We start from the raw sequence: 15,987 nt of genomic DNA on the forward strand, positions 1-15,987 counted from the left end.
ATTTCCGAATTTGTTCGGGTTTTGGTTTTTCTTGCTGAAGTGCCGATAAAGCGCCGGCCAGACTTCTGGCAATGTTTTTCCTCTCCACAAGGGGGCAAGATTTCTCTTTTTTCTATGTTAGCGCTTTGTTACAGCTTCAGCTGTTGTTAAAGCGCTATATAAAGCAATATGTATGTATTGCATTGTATTTTGGACAGCCGCCCTCATTTCAAGCTCATATAACTTCAGACCCATATATTTAGGAATTAACTCTTTCATTCAGAACATTTGTACATATTAAATATCGACTAACCACAAATAAAGTACAGCTGATCGTGCCTGTCACTGGTCAGCCTGTGATGATCAAGGTAAAACATACAGTAAAGTCTCGTTATATCGATATCGGATATATCGATAGTCCCGGTTATATCGATACTATTTCTATGCACGCACGGAGAAAATTACATGCAAACAGGGTCGGATATATCGATAGTCCCGGTTATAGCGATATTTTTTCGGACTCCCTTGAATATCGATATAACGAGACTTTACTGTATTTGACTTATTTTGTGGTTGTAGGACGTAACCATTATATTCCTCAAAAGAAGTGGCTGAGAAATTTAGATCCTCTAATGCACAGGTGTCAAAATCAAGACCCGGGGGCCAGATCTGGCCCGCCACATCATTTTATTCGGCCCGCGAAAGCAAATCAAACTTGTGAAATTCCATGATGCTTGCTAATGTCTGAACTAAAACGTTAAATTGTCCAATGTAAACAACAATAACAGTCATTATAAACTAGCTATTCGTTAATTTGTTGTGATGCTCTATATGTAATATGTGGAGGGATTGAAACATTCTAATGGCTTCCCCAAATTCATAACGGCCCACGAGAGGAAACCGTAACGACAATGCGGCCCGTGTCGATGACTCAAAGGAGACTATATGAGGAACATTTATACAAAAATTGTGAATTTAATATTGATAGACTTACTACCAACAAGATGAACAAGTAACCGATATCCTGAAGAGATCTGAATGATTGGACAAAATCGGTAAGGAAACCAAATACAGGAAGTTTAATGAAGCTGATTATTAATAGAGCACCTTAAGGAAACTGATATTTGTGAGCCGCAAAGAACGGGCCACAGCGGCATCATTACTCAATGACGAGAGAAGGCAACACAAGGCTGGTCTCTAAATGAGACATGGTAGTGGCTAGTGGAGAATGAGGAGGAGGAGGGGATTGTGGGAGATTAAGAGAGCGCTGTCATGTTTGTTCCACACTACAAAGCAATGCAGAATGTTTGGTAAGCAGCAGTCTCGTTCAGGACCAGGAGAGTGCCAGGTGGAGGACTTTAGACTTGAAGCTGAGGAATCAAGCGGGATCAGTGAATTTGTTCCTCCACCGTGTCAGGATTGGGTACCACGGAAGCAGATAAAAAAAATTAGGCGCCAACATTCGCAGAGGGCATCCCCTTGGCATTTTATTTTTCGAGTCATGGTACTGATGGTCTTTTCTTCTATTATGTCATGGATTTAAGAGAAGAAGAATCACTCACCGCTCAAGGAGAAGCATGAACCTGTTGACCTTCTCTTAAATGTCCTTATTCAAAATCACTTGAGGGAAGATCGACAATGTCAGCCAAGAAGACATATTCTGATTTCAGGTAAAAAAAAAATGCTTTTTAGCTTCCTAATGCTTAAAGGACAACCGACACCTCTGGACAAGTTGTGTCCATAATTTTTAAAAATCACTTTAAATGACTTCTACTGAGCACATTTTACAAAGATTCCCACACATATAGCTATATTTTATGTTTTAAGACTCGCAGTGAATATTCAGGAAGTCTTGTTTCCGAGTTGGTGACGAGTCCGTACCTGACGTCACTAAAGGACCGCCCTTGACCAAGGAAGCGACACACAATGCATTTTGGGTACTTTGTTTGGTCTGAAAACATCGTGTTGATGGCGAAATTAGAAGGAAAAACACATAAATAACGTGATGGTGAATCGTTGTGTGTCGCACCAACACTACCAATTGCGGTAACACCATAGAAGTGGACACAAATTCCCAGCAGACAAATCAGCCCATTTCCAACGGAGCTTGTGCGCCATCTTGTGCATTTTCTGGGCACTACATTGGAGTCCAGACGGCTGGAATTGATACAGAAGGACTTTTTTTAATCGATTGCAAACATGTATGCTTTCCTCTTCAGAACTATTTGAATCATATTCATAACTGGATGAGTAACAAGAAAGCATCTTCTCTGAATGTGATCTCTCTGAAGCATTGTTTTGTGTCTGGAGTATCCTGGTGTGACGTCACAAACAAGGGGGCGGGAACTTCTGAAACTCGCCATTTTCGAGGTCATTTTGAAGCAGTTTTGGGACACTTTAAGTCATTTTTATTGGTGTTTTGCATTTGACTAAAAATATCAGCCTGCATGTTTTGGATATTTTAGATGCTATAAAACATTTTTCTGATGTCAGTTAGGAAACAAAAAAATGGTGTCGGTTGTCCTTTAAATCCCACGAAGATAGCTAAGCGCCCAGCTTTGAGAACAATAAGAATGTCTAAACACTGTTGTCAGTGAACGTTTCATTGTGATTACACTAAAGATTATTTTATGAATGTGATTGTCGTCCATGCAGGCAAAGCAGGAAGAATTTTCGAAACCTAAAAGTCTTTGGCTGCAGAAACATGATCGCCAGAATCAATCACGTTACGATCCTGATGTTCCTGTGTCTCTTCCCCGCCACGATGGAGACATGCCCTTCCATGTGTCTTTGCACATCCGACAAAGTGAGCTGTAGTTCCAGTGGTCTCACAAAGATACCAAAATCGCTGCCCTCGTTCCCTACCACGCTTGACGTCAGCCACAACCAAATGTCTTGGATTGGTCCGGGCAGCTTCAGCAGTATGTCCAGACTGGAAAACCTCTGGATGGCCCGGAACCAGATCAGCCATTTGGCTTACGGGGCATTTCAGAATGCCTCGAGCATAAGATATCTTGACCTGTCTTCCAATAAGCTCCAAAAGGTGGAGCGTCACTATTTTGAAGGACTGTGGAGGCTGGAGGAGCTCATTCTCTATAACAATAAAATCACACTGGTCGAAGCTCACACATTGGTGGGTCTGAGTAGCTTAAAAAAAGCCTATTTCAGCCTCAACCAGATCACGCAATTCCCATTCTTCTCTATCCAAGAGCGCAGCCATCCTTTTCTGAACATGCTAGATCTCTCATCCAACCTTATGACCCGTCTGCCATGGCAGGAATTGAAAGCATTACCAGGATTGGTGCAGCGGGGGCTTTACCTTCATAATAACTCTCTGATTTGTGACTGCTCCATGTACAGCCTGTTCTGGCACTGGGATCTCCGAGGGTATTCCTCGCTGAGGGATTTCACAGATGAATACACTTGCACCATCGACGGGAAACACCGAGCATCTATCCGGTTCCTGCGACACAAACGCTTTTTCAATAACTGCACAGTGGAAAGAGCCGTGTCGCTACCGGTGACGGTGCTCCTCTCTAAAGTGTTGGTTTCAGAGGGACAAAGGGTGCGTCTGGACTGCCAAACATCCTTGAATAGCGGCAATCTCTCATTCACATGGCTTTCCCCCAGCCAGGTTTCCATCACCCAGTCCAACATTGATGATACGCTCATGAGCTTGTTAGAAAATGGTACCTTGGAGATCCAAGCAGCCAAGGTCAACGACTCGGGCCTGTATGTGTGTACGGCAGTGGATATTAAAGAAGCGCTGAACGCAACCAGAGAAATAGATGTTACGGTGCTCTTTCCTGAAATTGAGTCATTCAGTACGGGTTACACAACGCTGTTGGGCTGCGCGGTGACTCTGGTCCTCATCCTCATTTACCTCTACCTCACCCCATGCCGATGCAGCTGCTGTAAACATCCCAACCCTCCAATCATCCCTATTGCGACATACCAAGCGGAGAATTCAATGCCCATTTTCTCCACCTGCACAGCAGACGGTGAAAAAAGCCATCATAACAAGCACGTAGCATTTAGGCAAGGACCTGAATGTAAACATGAAAGCTAATGCAAAAATATGAAAATAAGCTTCCATCAGACGCTAAAAGAAGTGTTGATTTTTCTTTCCTGAAAGTCAACCACTGATAAAAAGCACTCTGTGCTTTCCCCGTTTATCGCTCGACTTGGCCGTGGGGTTTAACAGGGAGCACGGCAGCGCTATCAGGGCCTCCTAAAGTCACCCCATAACTCTTTAGCTGCTGTGCAATGATGGGACTTCATTCAAGGGTGACTCCAGATCCTACTTGTAAAGGGTTTTTTTTTCCTTCACAGTAAAATCTTGCTATGATTATAAAGCTTTGCAGCACATCAATCAGATTGTTTGCAACGGCTCCTTGACCATGTTAGTGTTGATTTGCTTACAATGAACATACAGTGATACCTCAGTTTATGAACTTAATTGGTTAACAGAATGTGTGTGTAAGGCGAAATGTTCGTCTGCCAAACATTTATTTCCCATAAGAAACCATTAAAAATGAGAATAATGCGTTCCCGGGTCCCCATAAAACAGAATTTTCTACTAAATAAGCCTTAAAACTACACAAAATATACTTTGTTTTAAGGATCATAAATGTGCTACTGTATTGTAATTAAAGAAATAAACTGTACTGTATAATAAAGTCGTTTTATGTACCTTTGTGATAGTATTTGTCAATGGATGAAGGACTTCCAAGTTGCCTCTTGATGATATCCGAGTGAAGTTGGTGTGCTTTCACGGCAATAATACCCTCACTCACAATTTCCCCTGCTAGCTGCTTTTCGTTAATCCAAATCAACAGAAGTTTTTCAACCTCTTCTATTGCCTGAGCCTGTTGCTTAAACAACACAGAAAAACCCTTAGCCACACGTAGCAATGGTCGACTTAGCATACTGGTACTGGGACGCTAAGTCACACATATGCACACCTCGTTTGTGTTTTTCGATGATCTTCTTCTCCTCGACCGTAATTTTGTTGTGTGTTCTCTCCGGCTCAACACCTGCCTGTGGCGGGGTCTTTTTCGGTGCCATAATATTAAAGTACTCCACTCGATAACAAACCACGTCTGCACTCAAAGAAAGGAGGTGACGAAAACTAGTCCGCCAGCCACCGTGGCGCTGTTCGACCATGTGGTTTGGTGTTCTTCCGCCGAAAAGTAGAAATTGCCATCACAAATTCACATCCAAGCAATGTTACGCCTTGTACAACACAGGATTTACGCCATTTAACAGGAAATTAAGAGGAAAAATAGAACCCTATTAAAATAATACAACCAGAACATGTGAGGACAACGAGCTAATGCTTCAAGCCACTGTCACGCAAGACAGTATTTGGTATTATTTGATGACATTTACTCAGTGCTGTACAATGGAGGAGATGAAACGCATCAAAGCCTTGCATGGAAGCATTCAGTCATGACGGAAAGACAAGACAGAGGTGGCGGGAATCGTTCAGCAGAGACAAAAGAACCACTCGCGTCTTTCATTCCAAGCATTTTGATGTTTTAAACCCGTAGTTAAATCTTCAAACAAAGTATCAAAGTTTAACAGGATTAGGTGTAAATCCTTCATGTAATGTTAAACCGAAATCATCTGAAACAACCAAGCTCATGGGAGACAGCCGAGAAGTATTTCCTTTACCTTTCACGTCTAATGTTGTTGTATAACGGTATGAAAATTCAAAAAACGAAAAGAGTCTGTTGTTTCAAAATTGCAAAAAGGCTACCTGCTCATGCTCAATTTAAAGGACAACCGACATCACTTTTTTTGTTTCCTAACTGACATCAGAAAAACGTTTTATAGCATCTAAAATACCCAAAACACGCAGGCTGATATTTTTAGTCAAATGCAAAACACCAATAAAAAGGACTTAAAGTGTCCAAAATCTGCAAAAAAAAAAATGAGCTGCGAATTGGGCATTTTCAGAAAGTCCCGCCCCCTAGTTCGTGACGTCACGCCAAGACATCCTGCCTTGCTCGAGAATCAAAACAATGGCTTCAGATTCGGAGAATATGCTTTCTTGTTACACATCCAGTTATGAATATGATTCAAATAGTTCTGAAGAGGAAAGTATAAATGTTTACAATCGATTAAAGAAGGTCTTCCGGGTCATTTTGAGGGATCAAGACCGTCACAGAAAACGTAGAAGATGGCGCCAGAGCTCCATTGGAAATTGGTTTATTTTTCAGCTTGGAAGTTTTGTCAACGAATATCAAAGAGTTGTCTCGGTGTAACATACAACAATTCACCATTGCGTTATTTATGTCTTTTCCTTCTAATTTCGCCATCAACACGGATCAACACGAAGTTTTCAGACCAAACAAAGTACCGCAAAATGCAGTGAGGTGATGCAAGGTATGTCCTTTCTCAGTCAGGGGCGTTCCTTCAGTGACGTCACGTACGGACTCGTCACCAACTCAAAAACAAGACTTCCAGAATATTCAGCGTGAGTCTTAAAAGGTAAAATATAGCTATATGCGGTGGAATCTTTGCAAAATACGCTCAGTAGAAGTTATTTGAAGCCATTTTACAAATTATGGACACAACTTGTCCAGAGATGTCGGTTGTCCTTTAATGGCTGATTAAATTGAACAATAATAAAGCTCACTGTGCTTATTTGTATGTATGCTCGGCAGTCACGCGCTCACTTCTGCATGTGTGATGAGGGAAAACCAGCATTTGGTCATTGTCTGTTGTTAGTGTCTGCCTGATTTGAGTTAAAGTCAGACCTAATTAAAATGGAAGCAGTGTTTACATTTAACAAAAGTATAGTTCGCGTCTTCTTTTTGTCTTTCCATCTGTCCATGAACTTACTTACTTGCCTGCCAGCCACATCCAAGGTTCAGTGATTTCGGGGATTAGAAACTCCACGTTCAACACAATTACATTTGATGCGCACCAATAAGTAGGCAGTATTTACAAAGTACAGCTGCTAAAATACAGCTCACACGCATTCAAGCATGTGCACAAAATGTGAGTGTTTGACCATAACTGTGGATTAATGAAATCATGGAGATCAGCGCACCAACATGAATAACTGATGAATACATTGTTATTCCAATGGTGCCCTGAATTACAAGTTGTATTTGTTCTTTGGACACGCTCGTAACTCAAAACACTTATACTAAATCGTCTTTCCCCATTAAAATAAATGGAAATGGCATTAATTTCGTTCCAGTCAGACGAAAAACAATACAGTGAGACCTCAACTTACGAACTTAATTGGTTCCCAGACAGAGTGTGTAAGGCGAAAAGTGTGTATCTCAAAAAAAAAAAAATCCCATAGGAAACCATTAAAATGGGAATAATCCGTTCCCGGGTTTCCATAAAATATACTTTTCAACTAAATAAGCCTTAAAACTACACACAACATACCTTATTCTATGTATAATAAATGTGATGTTGTATTGCAATGAAAGAAATACACTGCATTGTATCATAAAGTCACTTTATTTAAATTTGTGATGGTCATTTATGGCTTGATGGAATGGCGTTGGAGGTCGAAGGTCAAAGGGAATTGCTGTTTGGAAAGAGAGGCGCATTACATGAGGACTGTAATTAAAGAAAGATCCAATGAAACTATTTCATGTGTGTGAAGTTGAGCTTCTTCCACGAATGTTGATCTCTTTTGACATGATTGTTGGTTGGTTTTTGTCATTGTTACATTAAAACGGAATTCATCTCGTCATTGGTTCAATAAATTGTTTTCCTTCAAACAAAGTACCATCTAAATGATCCAAATGAGACAATGCACAACAAACGAATAGTATATTTCGCTGTCGCATGCCATCTTTGTTGACCTCATTTGAAGCTGTGGGCAGCATCCTGATCATATTATGTAACATGCCACCATGTGGGTTGGTTTAGTGTATTGCAAACATTGCGTGGTGTGATGAGTTGGCCTAAGGTTGTAGAAGATTAACATTGGCATAAAAGCAGGTGCTGTTTCATTGTCTTTAAATCCCTCTAATCTGCCTCCACTTTGTGGCACAGCACACGCAGCTGCTTCTGGATGTATTGTGTTTTTTTATTTATTTATTAACGGATGTTAAATAATATGATGTCAGTAATTCCCTCCGTTGGACTGATTGTAAACCGGGGACGGGTGATTAACCTCCGTCCAGGAAGCATGAGACGGATAGGATGAGTGGTAAAAAACATTTCACTTTAACCTTGAGACAAAAACGATTTTTACTCAGTCACATTGAGTTCAATAAAGGATAGGAAAAAACTGCACAATATAATATATATATATATATATATATATATATATTTTTTTTTATACAGTAAAGTTTCGTTATATCGATATCGGATATATCGATAATCCCGGTTATATTGATATTTTTTTGGACTCCCTTGAATATCGATATAACGAGACTTTACTGTATCGGATATATCGATAGTCCCGGTTATATCGATATTTTTCGGACTCCCTTGAATATCGATATAACAAGACTTTACTATATATATATATATATATATATATGTTTTCATATTGCACAACAAGCTTCAAAGCGAATTTAGTTGAGTAAAACTAGATCATAACTTTCAATTCCAAAAGCTTTTCATTTTCATAATACACACCCACCACGGCTGGCGGAGTGATCTTCGGCGGAAGCACACGACCGAACAGCACCAGAGGTTAAGTTACCAACAGTCCATATGGAAGGTGACTCTCCTTCCATAAGCCATCAACGACCATCAAAAAAGTCAATAAAACTTTATTTTACAGCACAGTTTATTTCTTTAATTACAGTCGTCATGTAATGCGCCTCTCTTTCCAAACAGCAATTCCCTTTGACATCCAACGCCATTCCATCAAGCCATAACTGACCATCACAAATAAATAAAGTGACTTTATGATACAGTGCAGGGTATTTCTTTCATAATAATACAATAGCACATTTATTATACATAGAATAAGGTATGTTGTGTCTACTTTTAAGGCTTATTTAGTTGAAAAGAATATTTTATGGAAACCCGGGAACGGATTATTCCCATTTTAATGGTCTCCTATGGGAAATCTTTTTTTGAGATACACACTTTTCGCCTTACACACTCTGTCTGGGAACCAATTAAGTTCGTAAGTTAAGGTCTCACTGTAATTGTTGTCCCTCACTGACAGACACACGGCCTTTAAAGAGAATCAAATAATTTTATTCAAGAATCTAATTAAAGGTGAAAGGGACGTTTTACTCTGAACAATAAGTTTGGATTGCCTTTGCGTGAGGAGGGCTGACTCGGCTGTCAACTAGGGCAATTAGTGAACTGTCAAAACTGTCACCAAGCCCCAAGTCGAAGCAGCCATCTGTAGCAGATATTTGCACATTTCACACACAGTCGCTTAGACACCCACGTACACACTAATAAATACGACAAATTCCTTCATGCTTTCATTCGATTCGAATTTACTTGGAGTGAGAGTCCACTAGATAACGATTTAGTGGAGGCCAGAAGACTTCACAAACAGCATAACTGAATCTGAATGTATTTTTTTAGAGTAGCGGTATAAGGTGGGGGGCCTTGAAAAGTACTCGATAGACCTTGACAAGGCAATCACATATAAAGATTTTTGTGCTGCTTAGAATCGTCCACAAACAGCATAAAGCATAATTGAATCTAAATGTATTTTAGGAGCTCGGTCTTCTTCTTAACCTTTCTGCGTTTCCCTTCAAGGGGTCGCCACAGCGAATCAGTGTCCTCCATCTTCACAGGTTTGATTAGCATGTTTGTTTTGGCCAAGCTTTTACGTCGGATGCCCTTTATGACGCAACCCTCTGTATTTATCCGGGCTTGGGACCGACACAGGAAGACACTGGCTTATGTCCTCTTGTGGCTACAGAACAAGCAACTCTATGAACTTAATGAAGATACTCAGGAAAAGGCTTCCAAGCACAAAATAGCTAATAAATAGCCATCTGGGCAGTTAGCCAACTAGCTAGATTGGATTGGATTTGGATTGGATTTGGCTTTATTAGTCTTGCAGTGGAAAAATTTACATTTCACAGAATAAATAGCCAGCTACATAGCTAGCTAGCTGTACAGATAGCTAATAGATAGCAAATAGATAGCCATCTTGACAGTTAGATAACTAGCTAGATAGCTATTTTAGCCACTCCATTCCATCAAGCCATCAACGACCATCACAAAGGTAAATAAAACGACTTTATTATATAGTACAGTTTATAATACCTTAGCACATTTATTATACATAAAATAAGGTATATTTTGTGTAGGCTTAGAAATTTACAAAGTAGAAAATTATGTTTTATGGGTACCTGGGAACTGATTATTCTCATTTTAATCGTTTCTTATGGGAAATGATTTTTTGGGATACACACTTTTCACCTTACACCAGGGGTGTCAAAGTCATTTTTTGCCGCGGGCCACATTGTAGTTATGGTTTCCTCTCGAGGGCCGTTATGAATTTGAGGAACCCATTAGAATGTTTAAATCCCTTCAAATATTACATATAGAGCACACAGCAAATTAATGAATAACTCGTTTTCAAATCTGAAGTCAAGAATAATGACTTTTATTGTGGTTGACATCCAAAAATATGAAATTTTGGCTCAGATTTTAGCAATCATCATGGAATTTAACAAGTTTCATTTGCTTTCGCGGGCCGAAAAAAAAGATGGGCGGGCCGGATTTGGCCCGCGGGCCTTGACTTTGACACCTGTGCCTTACACACTGTTTGGGAACCAATTAAGTTCGTAAGGTATCCCTGTATATGGCTGTGAGTATTGGAATATTTTAGGTCAACAATGACCATTTACGTAGGCGCTGTCCTGGCTTTGTCCCATCTTCTCTGCAATCTCAGACGAAATATTGACAGGGCAACTTGTTCTTTATGCAGTAACACTAATTAAAAAAAACATTTCTGGACTCGGGCCCTTCGTCCAGCAATCAATGCATACCACAGTGGGACTGTTGAAGCAAGGTCCGATTTATTGAACTCCAACAAGCTGCTTTCCGTATTGTCATTGATCTGATGAAATTTGATTGGAATTTCGACAGAAAGGAAAAAAGCTTGTAAGCACATGAGATTTGATACACATTTTAAAACTCTCCCCTACCGGCATAATAACATGAACTCATTTTGTCATGGCAAAAGAAAAATGGGCAAAGCACTATCCATCAGCTGTGGCCAGTTGAGTGTCGAGTTTTGACTATTCTAGGCATAGCTCATTAGTTTCAAACAAGCAAGTCATCTCAAGGGTCACAATAGACATGAAGTAACCAAGTTGCATGCACAGCAGGCTGGCGGGGAAGAGAGGAAACGTGACTAGGTGTTTAATTGAAGAAAAACATTGTTCTAATGATGTGGATGACTTATTGGATTTAAAATAAAGTGATAGCTCACTTTACGAACTTAATTGGTTCCTAGAAAATGTGCGTTAAAAAAAAAAGTTCGTCTTCTAAACATTTATATCCCATAAGAAACAATTACAATGAGAATAATCCGTTCCCTGGTCCCCATAAAACATCATTTTCTACGAAATAAGCCTTAAAGGACAACCGAAGTTGTGTCAGCGTGTTGTTTTTTTTTTTTACAGATTGACATCAGGTGAGCTCTATCAGTGACGCAGAATCACTTCACTGCTATTTTTCAACATGCTCAATTTGAATGAGATTAATTATGTACATATATGTAATTTTTTTTTTCAAAGAAGAGCGAGTGGGTTTTTTTTCCAAGCGTGACGACAGGACTTGATAAAATGCGCTGTGGGTTTGACAACATTTCATCTATTTTCTTTATTAGTGCAATGCCGCCCTCTAGTGTACTTATTGGGTTGAAGCCGCAATCGGTTGGCGTCTTTATTTAAAAAAATATTTAAACATTGGGACGACTGCAGACTGCCTTGTTGTCAAAGGTACACAGAGGAGACAAATTTATTGCACGCCCTCCACCTAAAATAAAGTACAGTATTTCATTTCAATCGTCGACGGTCACAAAGAATAGATTTTTTTGCAAAGACTCCTTTTTGGAACAATTTAGTAGAATTGATTATACAACCTATTGATAAAGTCATCTTAAAAATATTACATTGTTACAAAAATGCAATGTCTACAAATACTTCTCTGCTGGCCGAAAAATATCGGAATCATGGACTGATCTGACTTATATTTTGTCCATAAATTCTTATTAAATACTAATTACAAATTGTCTTTCAGCTTCGTTAGATTACTTTTCCCGTTTCGCTACTTCCGGGTGTGTGTGTTTTCGTATTTAAACATTTAACCAATCACATTTCAGCCATCCTTTGTTACCAGGGTCTGAAATCTATCTGGATGCCTTCACAATCAGTCCTGTGGGCACTGTCGCATTAAATGTGTCAATCAAACTGTTGCTCTAACCCAGGGGTTGGGAACCTTTATGACTAAGAGAGCCATAAAAGTAAAATATTTAGAAATGTTTTTCAGTGAGAGCCACATACACGCACACACGCACACGCAAACACGCACGCTTGCGCGACCACTTTTAAACAAAATGTCAGAATGTATTATTTAAAATAACTTTGTGATAGTACTCACCATGAACATGAATGGTTTTCCGTTCCTCGTGATTGGTAAAAATCCAGCCAAACAATCGAATGAAAGTCAACTTGCTGAGTCCATATGTGAAGTTACTGCTAGCTTTCCTGCAAACGGCTCATTTGCTTCCACACTCGCTTTTTGTTATCTCTCGCAGAAGTATATTGATGCTAACGTTAGCATGGGGCTTGTCAAGTGCCACTGACATTCGATTGTTTCATGGGTGGTATTGTTTCATTGCAAATTAGAATCAGAACATTTTCTCTCCACAAAAGCAAATCCTTCAGTCTACTCGTCAGCTTCATTTAAAAAGGGGCGTTTACCTCTTGCAACATGAACGGCCAGTATCATCCAATCAAAATTGCGTTTTCTGCTAACTGCAGGCCAAACAGGAAACGAACAGCGTTCCCGATCCCGAGAATGTAGAACTTTTCAAGTTAAATGGACATCAATAATTAAGGTGTGTGAGTCATTACTTGGCCAATGCTGCCCTCTAAAGGATTTGTTGTAAATCACACCACGCCTTTTTCAGTCTCGAGTCAGACGTAACACTGCTGAAGGCCAAACGATGAAATCCACTGCAAAAATGTTGTATTTTCTATGCAGTTCCATTAGTCTAAAGATGCTATTTTGCTGAATATTGCATGGGTGTACATACAAAGAATAAAGCAGCAATATGTACCCATTTCATCCTTCTCATTTTGCCACTTACCGTACACTGAAAATAAGTTTCAGAGCTCAGCTTGCTTGGGTCACACAACCAAAGTCAGGGAAACAGGTGGCAGAAAGACTGACACTTAAAGGACAACCGACATCACTTTTTTGTTTCCTAACTGACATCAGAAAAACGTTTTATAGCATCTAATATACCCAAAACGTATGTTATTTTTAGTCAAATACAAAACACTAATAAAAATCTGCAACAACAAAAAAATGAACCCGGAAGTGGCCAGTTTCAGAAGGTCCCGCCCCCTTGTTCATGGCGTCACCCCAAGACGTCTTGCCTTGCTGGAGAATCAAAACAATGGCTTCAGATTCGGAGAATATGCTTTCTTGTTACACATCCAGTTATGAATATACATACTTGGCAATAAAGATGATTCTGATGAATATGATTCAAATAGTTCTGAAGTGGAAAGCATACATGTTTGCATTTGATTAAAGAATTTATTCCGTGCCATTTTGAGGCAATAGTACTCAATAGTAGTAAAATGTAGCATTTGAAACTATCCATAACCTTACCTATCTGACCTTCTTCAAATTTCTATTCCATCTCGTTCCCTCACATCCTCCCAACATTCGTAACATTGACTCTCTTCCCACCTGCAAATTCCATCTAAAAACCCAAATATTTAAAATTGCATTTTCTGTGTAGCTTTATCTCGTTGTATTTTCTTTATTATTGAATCTATGCTTGCCTGTGACTGTAAAGTGTCCTTGAGAGCTTTGAAAGGCGCTTGAAATAAATTATCATCCCACTGTGATTTATAATAATAATACATTTAATTTCTAAGCACCTTTCAAAACTCTCAAGGTCACTTAACAGTCACAGGATACGTTTTTTTTCCGTGGGTGAGCCGGATTTACTGCCCATACACAGTACAGTAAAGTCTCGTTATATCGATATCGGATATATCGATAGTCCCGGTTATATCGATACTATTTCTATGCACGCACGGAGAAAATTACATGCAAACAGGGTCGGATATATCGATAGTCCCGGATATATCGATATTTTTTCGGACTCCCTTGAATATCGATATAACGAGACTTTACTGTATTTCTTTTTGTCTGCTAAACACCATTTTGACCCAACACTATCACTCAACCAATATTTGAAATGTTTTATTTCACAGAGTTTAGGAGAACCAACTTCATAAAATAAAGGGGAACAAAAACAGCAATTGAAATTGCACTCACATGATGATTATTATTATTTTTTTTAAATAAAAAAATATCCTTTCCCCTTGTCCATAAACCGTTGCAAAAGCAGAATAAACAGAAATTACAATGTCAATTCAGAGAATCTGAAAGGCCGATAGAATTTGTTGGCAAATATAAATATAGTGGTTTTGAACTTGGGTATCTTAACAGCTCATATGGAAAGAGCGCATACATACAGTTCACGCGACAGTAGGACACTCGGCACCGCCTGTATCAATCTTTATTAATGTAGAAAACCAGGATTTTTATTTGACAGGGGAAAATATATATACATTCAGCCAGTTCTTTTGAGTATGACATTTGTGTTGCCCCTCAATTGTCTACTCGGGGGCATAATTGTGAGAGTACGTGTAGTAATTTTGCATCCCACCCCTTCCTGTTGGATGACCCCAAGAGCAAGGACCGCCTCTCGGTGCCTCCGCTCGTTCATGTCCTCGCCCCAGTCCCGGTCGTGGCCAGAGTCCGACCCGAGGAGCTCCTCTCCCCCGGAACATCCTCGGACCCATAGCGCCCCTCATAGGCCGGTGATTCATAGGCCCGAAACCCATGCCACACATTCGCGGTGGAGGAAATGTCGGTCTGAGTGCTGAGCCCCCTCTGGCGCCACCAGCGGGAATGCCCGCGGGAACGCCCGCGGGAGCCCCAGGTTTGTCAGTGCAATTCGCTTGAGTCCTGCCGCCAGTGCCTTCCCCGATCTTGGGCGCCGCGGCGGGGTCCGTAACCTGATTGCTCGCAGTGGGAAAAGCGCCGGTCGCCGGCGGTTTCCAACTCCCCTCCGCGGCGCCGCCGAGCGTCCTATCGGCACGTTGTGCTGCGCTACAGGCAGCGTTGACGGGAACGCCAGCCACGTAACTCGGCGTGACTGCGTCATTGCTGTCTTTGTAAGGGAGGGAAGGCGGGAGTGGAGGAGGGGTCCCGGGAACTCCGGATCCCGCCGTGTCCGAGCCATACGTGTGACCGAGCATCATGAAGGGAGGCGGAGGAGGGGCTTTGACCTCCAACGGGAGAGAAGCCAAGTTGGCGAGAGGTCCCGCCGCGGTGTTGATGATAGTCGGGAGAGTTGTTGCGGTCGACACCGTGGCCGCGGTGGGGCGGTACTCCTGTTCTTGGTTGCCGCCGCAGGGTGAGGCGGGATACGCCGGGGAGGCTGCGTAAGTCGACGAGCCGGTGTAGGAAGACCACGAGGCAGAGGGACACAAAAAACTTTGGTGGGGATTGACGGGGAAACCTCCAGGAGACGAGCTTCCCGCGTCCGAAGAGCCGATGCCTAATTGGTTCGTGGCTTTGAACTGACAGATGGCGGTTTTGAGAGCGCTGGAGTCGGACGGCGGCGGAGGGGTTCCGTCAGGGGTTGGATGATGGTCGGGAAGAGGTGGACGGAACTCTTCCGTGATTGGGAGGGGCGGCTGCGGTGGCATCATTGCATCCGCTTCGGAGTTGGGCTCATTGGCGTTGACGACGGGGGGCGTCGCGCCGTCGTCGGAATCTAGC

The 15,987-nt window shown here is 41.2% G+C and overlaps 3 protein-coding genes across 5 annotated transcripts in view; 1 reads left to right on the plus strand and 2 right to left on the minus strand.

The window, feature by feature from the left end:
- Nucleotides 1-13,001, minus strand: part of grm7 (glutamate metabotropic receptor 7) — a 192,092-nt gene extending 179,091 nt beyond the window's left edge. The window contains exon 1 of the mRNA XM_088990352.1: nucleotides 12,553-13,001. The gene's annotated coding sequence lies outside the window, so the exon portion shown is untranslated. The remainder of the gene's footprint in view (nucleotides 1-12,552) is intronic.
- Nucleotides 1,319-6,747, plus strand: LOC148902755 (amphoterin-induced protein 3-like). Its single transcript, XM_089000629.1, has 2 exons — nucleotides 1,319-1,649; nucleotides 2,635-6,747. The coding sequence occupies exons 1-2, from the start codon at nucleotides 1,618-1,620 to the stop codon at nucleotides 4,046-4,048; spliced, it is 1,446 nt and encodes a 481-aa protein (XP_088856755.1). The 5' UTR covers nucleotides 1,319-1,617; the 3' UTR covers nucleotides 4,049-6,747.
- A 1,372-nt stretch (nucleotides 13,002-14,373) lies between the features above and the next one.
- The window catches only part of tasorb (transcription activation suppressor b), a 23,924-nt gene continuing 22,310 nt past the window's right edge, over nucleotides 14,374-15,987 (minus strand). For 2 of the 3 annotated variants that reach the window (XM_088990442.1, XM_088990434.1), the window contains exon 23: nucleotides 14,374-15,987. This exon is cut by the window's right edge. In XM_088990442.1, coding sequence (XP_088846568.1) covers nucleotides 14,817-15,987 — 1,171 coding nt within the window. In that variant the 3' untranslated portion in view covers nucleotides 14,374-14,816. The other variant, XM_088990426.1, reaches the window with a different exon arrangement.

The sequence above is a fragment of the Hippocampus bargibanti genome, linkage group LG01, assembly GCF_051943395.1.
Source record: "Hippocampus bargibanti isolate YZ-2025 linkage group LG01, ASM5194339v1, whole genome shotgun sequence".
Classification (NCBI taxonomy): Eukaryota; Metazoa; Chordata; class Actinopteri; order Syngnathiformes; family Syngnathidae; genus Hippocampus; species Hippocampus bargibanti.